The sequence below is a fragment of the Podarcis vaucheri genome (assembly GCF_965113315.1).
Source record: "Podarcis vaucheri genome assembly, chromosome: 5".
NCBI lineage: Eukaryota > Metazoa > Chordata > Lepidosauria > Squamata > Lacertidae > Podarcis > Podarcis vaucheri.
Genome location: NC_138763.1, coordinates 77,640,906 through 77,653,006, shown reverse-complemented (window position 1 = coordinate 77,653,006; position 12,101 = coordinate 77,640,906). Strand labels below are relative to the sequence as shown.

The window sequence follows — 12,101 nt, the reverse complement described above, 5'->3', positions numbered from 1 at the left end:
TAAATAAGAAAGCTTCATTGCAAAATTAAATATGTCTTAGTTTTTAGGTTCTTGTGTTTTCTTTTTCATTCATTTGCAAACGCAGGAAATGTGTGAACCAATTTTAAGAATCACTTGTGAAAATGGACTGATGCTGCAATCCTGTACCTCCTTACATAGGAGTAAGCCCCTCCAAATTCAGTGGCACTTACTTTTGAGTAGGCACTTATAGGATAATGCTCTGCTTGCCTGTTGATATTGGGTTTTGTGTTTAATCTTTCAGGGCTGCCTTCCTCTTGTGCTGATGTTTGATATGAAGGAAGAAATTGATGTGGAACCACACTTTATAACTCAGCTAATGGAACAGCTAGACGTCTTCATTAGTATTAAGCCAAAGCCAAAGCAGCCAAGCAAGGTTGGTAGAAAACCTTCCCTTTTTGTAGGCAAATCAAGCCTTCCTTCTGCAGCCCAGAAATAAACCAAACTAGCTGTTCAGTCAATGGATGTATAAGCATCTGAAAACAAGACTTGCTTTGTATTGAGAATTATTTCCTGCATTCACAGAGCACCTCTGCAGCCAGTTTGCACTCTTTTAAAAAGATAATCTAATGCATTTAGCTCTGAGAAGCCAGTGCTTCTAATAAACCAGGAATGTTATGGAAACTCTATCCCCTTTAACCATGCATGCATACTCAGACCCAGCTCTAGATTGCACAAGCAAGAGGGCTTACTCAGTGGCACTTGGGAAACCAGAAGCTAAGCAGGACATGGTTCCCCGCCTATTGCAATGCCTCCACCAAAGAGCCCTTGCGATGATGGGCTCTGGTGAGAGGCAAGCAAGGCATTGACCTCTGTTGTCTATGCTTAGAACCCAAAATGTGCCCCAGTAGGCCTGTTCATATTTTTCAGTAGTATCTTACAACTTGAAACTCACTGAGTGACCTTGGGCAAGTCCCTATCTCTCAGCCTAACCTATTTCACAGGGTTTTAAGGATGGGGAAAAAATGAGGAGTGCTGTTATGTGCGCTGCCTTAAGCTCCTTTGGATTTAAAGCAGGAAATAAGTATAACAAATTGCTAAACGGGTTGCAAGGCCTGCACAACTCTTGCATACAGATTTGTGAAATAATGGGAAGAGGAGAAAATATGTCTCTTTCACTATTTAATAGGAGAAAGAACTAAACAGATATCCATCTCGAATCAACACTGGGTAATATCCATCCTATTACCTTGATTTTAACTTATACTATTAACTAATTTGTACCTGGCTTTATTTGAACTGGGATGCAGGTGGTGCTGTGGGTTAAACCACAAAGCCTAGGACTTGCCGATCAGAAGGTCGGCGGTTCGAATCCCCGCGACGGGGTGAGCTCCCGTTGCTTGGTCCCTGGTCCTGCCAACCTAGCAGTTCAAAAGCACATCAAAGTGCAAGTAGATAAATAGGTACCTCCAGTGGGAAGGTAAACAGCGTTTCCGTGCGTTGCTCTGGTTCGCTAGAAGCGGCTTAGTCATGCTGGCCACATGACCCGGAAGCTGTACGCTGGCTCCCTCGGCCAATAGAGCAAGACGAGCACCGCAGCCCCAGAGTCGGCCACGACTGGACCTAATGGTCAGGGGTCCCTTTACCTTTACCTTATTTGAACTGGCTTTATCAGACTATCTATTTTTGGTTTGTTATTTGTGAACAATGAAAACCCTCTTTGTTATATTCCTGGTACTGCAGTAAAGCTTTAATAATAAAGGCTTCCAATGAACATGAGCAGTGTTAGAAACTGAGATATGAAAGCTAGGGGCTAAATGGCACCTTAAACCTAGGTTATGGGCGCAATAATGGAATGTCTAGGCGTACTTTTTTATAACAAGAATACAAAGCTGAACATGAATGAATTTCAGCTAAAATATTATGTTCATTTTTCACATGATCTAGTCCATGGGTAGGCAAACTAAAGGTCCAATTGCCTTCTAAATCCGGCCCGCTGATGGTCAGTGTGTTTTTACATGAGTAGAATGTGTGCTTTTATTTGAAATGCATATCTGGGTTATTTGTGGGACATAGGAATTCATTTTGTTTGTTTTCAAAATATAGTCCGGTACCCCACAAGGTCTGAGGGACAGTGGACTGGCCCCCAGTTGAAAAAGTTTGCTGACCCCTGATCTAGTCCTTCCTTTGCCCCCCCCCCAAATATTCTTAAGAGGGTGTCTTATCCAGTCTTCAGAGAGTAACTGGAAGTGGGGAGGCAGAAAAGGTCCCCCTTTCCTTCCACTCTGCAGTTTTAATCTGAAATCTTAGGCGCAGGACTGCACCCAGAGCTCAGAAACAGCTCACACTAATGAAATTCCCTGTCACAAAATGTGCCTAGAACAATGGGAGTTTCGAACACTGAACATGAGGTTTCTAGTTCATTCTTATGTTGTTTTAGAGATATAAGCAACACAAATATAGAAACCCAAGCAAGGGAAGAATTGTCAGGTGTTTGTAAAAACTCTATATAGCGGGCCTTTTTTACAGTGGTACCTCGCAAGACGAATGCCTTGCAAGACAAAAAACGCGCAAGACGAAAGAGTTTTAAATTTTTTGAGTCGTTCCGCAAGACGAATTTCCCTATGGGCTTGCTTCGCAAGACGAAACGTCTTGCGAGTTCTTGCGAGTTTGTTTCCTTTTTCTTAAAGCCGCTAAGCCATTAATAGCCGCTAAACCGCTAAGCCGTTAATAGCCGCTAAGCCGCTAAGAGCCCCTAAGCCGCTAAGAGCCGTGCTTCGCAAGACGAAAAAAACGCAAGATGAAGAGACTCGCGGAACGGATTAATTTCGTCTTGCGAGGCACCACTGTACTAAAATTTCAGGCTGATTGTACATGATGTAAGAATGCTGTTGCGCAACTAGTGCCCATTGCAATGCAGTCTGGGTTGGAAAATTAAATGATGGAATAATTCCTTGAGCTCCCCACCACGTGGCCAGAATTTGGTTTTCCTTAACCAGAGCTTCTGGAAGTAATGACATGGCAAAGTTAATAAGGATCTGAGCCTGTAGTGTAGCAGTTGCATTCACCATGCACATATTCAGTTCAAACTGGCAAAATATGTTGTTTACATCAATTGATCTCCAGGGCTCCTGTAGATTGTAGATTTAATTGATGTTGGTAACTGCCTCCCTCCCCCTTCAGAGACAAGTAGAAGTACCAAAGGATAAATTGTTTTCAATATGTGCAATCTTAAGTTATGTGACCAGAATTGGAAACTTTGAGCTGGGCTATGCAGAATTTCTGGTTTGTGAGTGAACCTTGGTTTGCATTAACTACATTGACACATTGCACATGTAACATTGTTGGCATATTGCGGGGAAACAGCCTGAGTTCATGAGGCTGGGAGTGGGGGTGGGTGCAGGATAAAGGGGCTCAAAAGGCATGAACTTGAGAGGGAGAATAATCAGTAGCATACACGGTTTCCATCCTAAAATGGACGGAAGGAGATCTTAGCTCAGGTACAAGCAGCATTTTGGTTGTTGGCAAACCTTGCTCTGTGATCAAAGATTAGGCAGAAAAGAGGATGCTGGAAGTTGTGGACTCCATTAAGGCTCACAGGATCTCACTTTTCCTGTGTATATAAAAACGTAGATTTGATACCAGAGCTATTTAGTGTCATTCTAAGTAGCTGCAGGAGAAATGATTTTTTTACACAAACACTTGTCCCATTTTGAAAGATTATAAAACATACACATCATTTAAATAATTGTGTTTTATCTTGTAAGGGAGAAAATAAACAAGGCTTGTTGTACCATCCCTGTGTTCCATAGTTCTTCCTTTAGAAAAAGGCAAAATGTTAAGTAATCCCTACAAGTTTTGCAGACCTGACTGCCGTCTTTCTATTAATACCAGAGGATGAGTTTGGCTCAAGAGTGGGTTTGTAAACAAATTCCTCTAAATGTTGCCAGTTATCAGAATCCCTTGGAACATTTTATTGCATTTCCTTGCTTGCATGTTTTCTCCTTACAGTCTGTAATTGTGAAAAGTGTTGAGCGAAATGCCTTAAACATGTACGAGGCACGAAAATGTCTCCTGGGTCTTGAAAGCAGTGGAGTCCCCATGGCAACAAGCCCATCCGCAGTCTCGTGTCCTGTTGGCCTCTCATGTCCTGGTTTGGATATCCTGTCCTCAGCTGGGCTAGGACTTACTGGACTCGGTAAGAAGTCTACAATACTTTACTGTACTCCAAAACTTCACACTATGAGTTGGGTTGTGGGACAAGCTGTGTGTTTTAACCATGTTTTTAACTGAAGAGGGGTAATGGAAGATATTGAGGGTAGGATGTGAAATAACAGCTTTGGGGCAATGCTGTTGGCAATGAAGGAACAGCTGGGGTAAGAGACAAGGATAGGACAGAGCTGGGTGTCAGTGGGATTTCTGATTAAAGTACAAGTCCATTGGTGACCAGTTTCCAAAGAGTGTTGTTGACCTTGCAGCACTAGAGTTTAAAGAGAGAGGGAAGTACAGTGCCCCATGTCCAGGTAGCCCCAGCATCACTGAAGGGGGAAGTAGCTATCATGGGAAGTATAGGTTTATGTGGACTCCTCTTTGAAAATGTCAGTCCTCCAATGTGATATTAAAGCAAAATTAATTTGAAGAATTTGATTTATTTTTTTAAAGCATTGTTTCATTAATTCTGTGCAGGCGTGTGAGGGGTAAGTTACCTGTCTTGCTTTTTTACTCTGTAGGCCTCCTTGGTCCAACAGCCTTGTCTGTCAGCACGTCCACCACACCAAATTCTCTCCTAAATGCTCTCAATAGTTCTGTTAGTCCTTTGCAGAGTCCTAGTTCAGGCACGCCCAGCCCAACATTGTGGGCATCTTCAATTGCCAATACAAGTGCTACAGGTTAGTAGGTCTCATTCATTTGATTTTTTTTAAAAAAAACTTGAACTTTTGCATAGTGAATGGTAAAAAATGTTTTTAGAAAGAAGCATGGGGTCCAAATTATGAAGAATTCCCAAGTTCCACAAAGGTTTATGGCAGAGCTTTCCCAACTTTTCATGTTGTTGACACACTTTTTGGACATGCATCATTTTATGACACAGTAATTCAATTTTGCTAGCAAACCGGAGGTTAAGTTAACCCATTTCCAGCCCCAAGAGGAGCATGGGGAGCGTTCGCACAACACACCTACACACTGCAGGCAACACACTAACGTGTTGCGTCACAGTTTGGAAAGCTCTCGTTTATAGCATTAAAGTGATGTGATCAAGTTTAAGTCTCTTCGTTGTAATGACCTTCTTTACAGTGGAGTATCCTAGGATAGAGCACTTCCTTTGCAGAATGTTCCAGGTTCAGTCATTGACATTTCAAGTAGCAGGACTGTGCCATAGAGAGATGCCGACAGTTAAGCAAAAGCTGTACTGGAGCAATTGCCTGGCTGTCCGTAATTGCCGTAATTGCTGCTCTATTTAATTAAGATTTTGTGCATGAATGCAATTGAGAAATGTTACTGATCTGGAAGTTGTTACATTTTCTTTCAGGCTTCTCTGCTATTCCCCACCTGATGATGCCATCTACTGCCCAAGCCACTTTGACCAGTATTCTTCTGTCAGGAGTGCCAAACTATAGCCAGAACACGCCATCTCCCCCTCCTGGCTTGACCCCTGTCGATATTCATGTCAATGGCATGCAAGCGGAAAGCAAGAAAAGCTCAGCTTCTCTAAATGGTCATGTAAAGGTAAATCGACTTAGGCTACAATCCTAAGCATTGAACTAAGTAAATATGCTTAGGATCATGCAGTCAATGCATATTGAAAATACATCTAAGTAAATTATCATTTAGACAATAAAAACCTTATGTTAAAATCTTATGTTAAAACAGCAAGCAGAGTACAGTGGTACCCCGCAAGACGAATGCCTCGCAAGACGGAAAACCTGCAAGACGAAAGGGTTTTCTGTTTTGGAGGCGCTTCGCAAGATGAATTTCCCTATGGGCTTGCTTCGCAAGACGAAAGCCCATAGGGAAATCTCCGGGGACCTGTTTTAAATTGCTGGCGGTCGGGAGCAAAGACTGGACCTCTTCTGAAGGCCGGCGGGGGGCAAAAGTCTTTGCTCCCCCCGCCTGCCTTCCCGGGACAGCGGAGACTTCTCCGCTGCCCCGGGCGATCTTAAAATGCTGGCGGGCGGGCGGGAGCGAAGCGTTCGCTGCCGACCCCCAGCATTTTAAAATCTCCCCGGGACAGCAGAGAAGTCTCCGCTGTCCCGGGTGATCTTAAAATGCTGGCGGGCGGGAGCGAAGAGTTCGCTGCCGACCCCCAGCATTTTAAAATCTCCCCGGGACAGCGGAGGCTTCGCTCCCGCCCGCCAGCATTTTAAAATCGCCCCGGGACAGCAGGGGCTTTTAAAATGCTGGCGGTCGGCAGCAAAGCCCTCCTGTCCCCAGAGCTTGCGGGGCAGGAAGTGGGAAGAAGGGCTTTTCTTCCCACCGCCAGCCTTCAGAACAGCCTTCTGAAGGCTGGCAGTGGGAAGAAAAGCCCTTGCCCCCCCCCAGCCTTCAGAAGAGGTCGGGGGACAGACTGTCCCCGGACCTGGTCTGAAGGCGGTTTCCCTAGGAACGCATTAATTGATTTTCAATGCATTCCTATGGGAAACCGTGCTTCGCAAGACGAAAAACTCGCAAGAAGAAAAAACTTGCGGAACGAATTAATTTCGTCTTGCGAGGCACCACTGTATAAAAAAATCTCCTGCCTTGATTAATTAGGGCACTTTGTCAATCTAATGGTTATAAACTGTAACACAGCAGGTAAATGTGGAGATTGTGGTCAAACATTAATTATATATCTCCCTCTGTACAGTTGGGACAAATCTGAGGTGGGCACCTTTTTACTATTTATAGGCTTGAAAGTAAGTCTGGAGGTCTGTGTGCTCCCTCTTCTCCTACAGTGAAACTGCCAGGAAGAGGTTGGAAGCTTTAGGTTTCATTTTTATTTAAACACAGTTTAGTTGCATGTCCCAACCCAGACAAACTGTGGTTAGTTATAAGGATGATTTGCTGAAACCAGTCAACTTCATAAACCATGGTTTGATGTTGGCTTGTTTCAATAAATAATAGTTTAGACTAGCCACAGTTTTTCAGGATTTGGACATAAAGCTGAGTTGCATTTAAATGAAAATGAACACTTCTGATCTCCTCATTACTGTACTGAAGGAGAAGAGAAGGAGGAGCATATGAGACCAAGGCTTTTTCACTTGTTAAACCATAGTTTGAAATAGCATCCAGATGCAGCCACAGAGTTGGTTGTATTTTAAGTCCCATTTGAAATCAGTTCAAGCCAGCTAATGTCTCACTAATGTCAATAGAAATCAACCAATCAAACTTCGGGCCTTTTGTGTTAAGAAAAAGGTTTGGCTTCTTAAGCTTTGCAGAGTATAATAGTGGTGTCACTTTGCCATTGCAGCTTCCTTCCTACTTGGCATCTTTAGTATCTCAAATTGTAGGGAATACATCCAAAATCTGAACATTGATTTTTGAAACTCAGATTTAGTGCTGCTCCTGGACTTGTTTGTCTGCAATTGTTGAGTAGGGAAAATGTAAATATTTCAAATATTTCCCTATTTGAGTTTCTTTCTGTCTGCAATCTACTTAATTTTGTGTTCAACCACTTTGGCACAAATATAATTTTCAACAGTGACAATCTGAACTCACAGTATTGGAAGAGTGCATCAGTGGATGGCTTCTGTGGGGCATGACAAAAGTCTTCTGTGGATTAGGGTCAGACATAAATATTCCATTCAGCTAAACTATGCTTGATCTTGGGGAAAGAGTGGGTGTGCTGTTTGCTGGGAAAGGCATCTGGGTAAGCAGGGGATGACTCTAGTGGTGTCCTTGAGTGTACATATTGTACTGCCATTCCCTCCTAGGAGAGTTGCTAAAGTTCTGCTCCTTGTGACATTGCTTGCAAGCCAAATCCCCTGTTCCTGGCATTGTCCTGGTTTGCATTTCACTTTAAACCATAGTTAAAATAAACTGTGGTTTAATGTGAATGGACAGAATTCTAGCGCGTGCAGCCAAAATCACGGGTGCTTTGCTCCTCTCTTGCTGGGAATCAAGCCGTGCTCTGGCTTGTTGTGTCATCTGAACCTGGTTTCGTCATTTATTTCTCTCCGAAACATGAATTGGAAGCCAAGGTTTGTTCCTGGCCTAATGCTTGTGGTTTGTTTGGGGGAAAGAAACCATGACCCAAGTTTGGATGACACGATAAGCCAGACCATGGCCTGTTTCCCGGCAGCAGCAGGGGAGGAGTGCAGCACCCAGGATTTCAGCAGCGTGCAGTAGCACACAGCTTTTTCCCATTAAACCACAGGGGTTTTGTTTTGTTTCAAACTATGGTTACTTTTCTGTGTTGTGTGAAACGTGCCATTAGGTTTTCTCATCTCCACCCGGGCATCTCTTTCATGACAGGCCCTGCTCTGTGTGGGCACCCCTCTTGCCATTCATCAAAGGACTTTTGCTAGTGTAAATGCTTAAGTGATACACTGCTCTCTTTTTTTTGTTGTTGTTCTCAGTGGATCTTTTTCAATCAAATGTTTTATAGTTTAAGATTATGACTAAACATTCTTGTGACTATTCCAGACCTCAGCTATGAAATATACTGCACTAACTGCTGCATCACTTGGTGAAAATGTATTGGGTCCAAACCACAGCGATCCATCCAGGCAGACAAATAGTCATAGTGCCTCCGAACAAGTGACCACCAAGGCAAATGCTGGCGAAGGTATAATCAAATAAGCATTGTGCTTTCTCAGGTTGCCTTATCCTCTCAGATGGGCAGGGTTACCTCTCCTCCTGAGAGATTTGGGATAAGCTTGTATTTTAATTGGTGATGAATCATTCTAAACACCAGCTGAGTAAATGGCAAGCTAAGCGACTAAGCAGATAGGAAGAAATTATGAAGGAGCTGCCAGTTTCAGCAGGACTCCCAAGTCGTCGTCATGCTAAATATTGAAGAGATGCTCAAGTTCAAATAGTTGGTTGAGGGTTGCCGTTAAATTCATTGTCACTCATCTTACACATGAGTTCGTCAGTAGCTTGGCTTGGAATAAAACAAGCCGTGCTTCATTATAGAAATGAGCCTTGAGCTTTCATGCTTTCCCTCCCTTTAGTTGGAAAGGGAGGAGTTTTAAATCTCCTGTCCCCAGTTTATTCTAACCTGCAGTTTCCTGAACTCAAACAAAATGGGAAAGAAGGGAATGTATGAGCTCAAGATTCATGGCAGCTTTCACTTCAAACAGCAAACCATGCTTTTATATTACATATGAGCCAGACCAGTAAAACTGTTCAAATCGAGGTTTTAATATTGCACTGTAAAATTCTATTTCTTAGTTTCATGGTATGATGAATGATAGAGGTATAGTATGGTTCACATAGCTTCTAATATTACACCTTCAAATGTGTATATGGCTGCTATAGGTCTCTGTGTAGTGCTTTGCTGAAAAGTTTGGTAACTGAAATTCTGCACCAAGAAAATGTGAACCATTCTTTCCCTATACAAATGATATATGAGCATGCTTTGTGTTTTTATTGCAAAGTTCTGCTGCGCATAGTGACTGAGTTTAACTATTTTTTCAGTAAGCTGTTGTGGAAAGCTGCAAATATCCTTCATAATAAATTGAAATGCACAAAGCTTCAGTGGAATCAATACTATAGAAGGATCTTGGTAGCTATCGAATCAGTTCCTATAGTGACCGGATTTGTGCTAGCTTTAAATCATTCCTGACAGATACATAATATACTGCTTTTTGTTCTCCATAGGTTGCAATGATGCCTTTGTGGAGGTGGGCATGCCAAGAAGTCCTTCACATTCAGCCAATGCCAGTGATCTCAAGCAAATGATGAGTTCCTCCAAGCAATCCTGTGCAAAAAGGCAAACAGTAGAACTGTTGCAAGGCACCAAAAACTCTCACTTACAGTATGTCACATTCATAAATATGACTTTATAAAGTACAGGGAGGCAGTAACATATTTTGCATGTTCTGGCGAAGGGCGGGTAGCTCTGCCATTAATAACGGTCTTACTCTGGAGTTAGGGCTCTGCCCTGAAGTAAAAGAGCTTCTCAAAATTCATATGGACATGGTGATCTCTTGATGACCCACGTTTGACTCTCATGATTTTTGCTTAATTGAAGTGCTACCTATATGCTAATACTTAACAGAGAGTCTCTCAGTGTTACCATCCCCCTATTGCAGTAGAGGTTCCCTAGGGCTGACAAAACAAGGCTTGTGCAAGGCTACATAGTGAGTGGTGAGATTTCAGCAGGGAATTTTGTGATTTACAGGTCAGTCTCATACCCACCACACTAGCTCTCCAAAAGAAATGTGTGGGGTTCACAGCATACATTGCTCAAGACAACTCTTCAGTAACTTTTAAGGCAGGCTTTTTAGTATTGTCATAGCGATGTAGTTGCGACTTCTCAATTGGATGTGGGTTATATTCCCCGCTTTGCTTAAATGTTGGGAGCAATGTGACCAGATCAGTACACACCAATAAGTTGGCCCATAGCCTTTTCCACTAATCCTTGGTCTGTGAGCAGCCACAGGGAACATATTCATGCACTCTTAGATCTACATACCTCCAAAGATGCTCTCTTGGGAAACGAGTGAGCCAAACTCTCTTATTCACACTTTGAATTGAGTTTTTTTGGGAAGTTAATGCAAATAATACTGGTGGCCGTGGAAGCTGAAGCCAACATTAGCAGACTGCTTGCTGTGTCACCTCTGAAAAAGCAAGCTTTAAATTCTGTACAAAGTTATTATTTGCATTCCAGTGCTTAAAGATGAGTACCTAATCTGTCTTGTCCTTCAAAAATGTTTTCTTTTCCTGTTGCTTTAACTGAGAACAAAACAAATGCTGTTAAGATCTCTGCGCACTTTAAAAGCAAATCCTGCTCCCTGAAAGAAACCCCTCTCATCTTTACAGCACCACAGAGAGGCTGCTTTCAGATTCTGAGCTGAGTGGTTCAGAGAACCCAGTGGCTGATAAAAAGGCTCCTGGAAGTGAACGAGCAGCTGAGAGGGCGGCAGCAGCCCAGCAGAATTCTGAAAGAGCGCGCCTTGCCCCACAGTCGTCATATGTGAATATGCAGGTACTGAGCATGTGGTAGCTTAAGCCCAAATTGTGGTGAAAACCAGGAAGTGGCCAGATCTGGACTCCAATTACTCTGGCTCCTTCAGCCCTTATAACTCTCTCTCTCTCTCTCTCTCTCTCTCTCTCTCTCTCTGTGTGTGTGTGTGAGAGAGAGAGAGAGAGAGAGAGAGAGAGAGAGAGCCTTCTTAAAATGCACACAATTAAAATTCCACCCTAAGAAGGATTCTGCCTGTCCCAGTCCACATATGCCTGGTCCATAATTGCAAAAGGATGTCCCATTATGAATATGGCAGGAAAAAGCAGGCAGCCAATCTACCCCAAGGGGGTTGGAGCTCACACTGTGGTAACTTGGTGATGGAACTTGGTGACCAAAGCAAAACTCAGCATGCAGACGTTTTTCAGCGCTCCTGCAGCAGTAATCACATGGCGAAGAAGCAATTTTTAGTTCAGAGAACCAAACTCCGAATACCTTGGAAAAAGAGGCTGTGTTTGAAAATAGTAGATTGGGTGAAGGTTTAGGAATAACTACAAAGCTATTTATAGCCCTAATTAGCTGGTTTTAAGTGAAAGTTTTAAGTATATCAAATGTTAATTGGACTTGCTGGCACATTGTTGTTCAGTGCTTAGTGTTCCCCCTAGACAAACTTATGGACCGTGATCAAAATCTTTGTGGCTTGGAGAGCAGAGTACTGGCATGACATTTAGTGAGAGCAGTGATTAAGCTGCCTTCTGTGTGTTTCATTTTTAGGCATTTGACTATGAACAGAAGAAGCTATTAGCAACCAAAGGTATGTGGGACAACTGTGACTTGCAGCATATATATCTGTTTGGTAGCTGAGCAATGAAAGGGTTCATGCATCCCTCCCCTGCTGCCCTGAGATTTGGCTGGGTTGGTTGCTCAAATCGAGAAGCTGTATCGTAGACAACATGTTTTGCAATCCAAACTTCTCTGCGTATAAAATCTCTGGTTCTGCTGTTACAGTGTGGGAGAACACTGTAAACTTGAAACTTCT

General features: G+C 42.9%; 1 protein-coding gene across 1 annotated transcript in view; it reads left to right on the top strand.

Annotated features, from left to right (window-relative positions):
* BICC1 (BicC family RNA binding protein 1) overlaps nucleotides 1-12,101 on the top strand; it is a gene marked incomplete at its 5' end in the record, with an annotated part of 106,250 nt that overhangs the window by 82,041 nt on the left and 12,108 nt on the right. Inside the window, 8 exons of the mRNA XM_082222323.1 lie at nucleotides 263-394; nucleotides 3,970-4,156; nucleotides 4,689-4,847; nucleotides 5,486-5,682; nucleotides 8,578-8,719; nucleotides 9,757-9,913; nucleotides 10,921-11,086; nucleotides 11,837-11,876. Coding sequence (XP_082078449.1) covers nucleotides 263-394; nucleotides 3,970-4,156; nucleotides 4,689-4,847; nucleotides 5,486-5,682; nucleotides 8,578-8,719; nucleotides 9,757-9,913; nucleotides 10,921-11,086; nucleotides 11,837-11,876 — 1,180 coding nt within the window. The remainder of the gene's footprint in view (nucleotides 1-262; nucleotides 395-3,969; nucleotides 4,157-4,688; nucleotides 4,848-5,485; nucleotides 5,683-8,577; nucleotides 8,720-9,756; nucleotides 9,914-10,920; nucleotides 11,087-11,836; nucleotides 11,877-12,101) is intronic.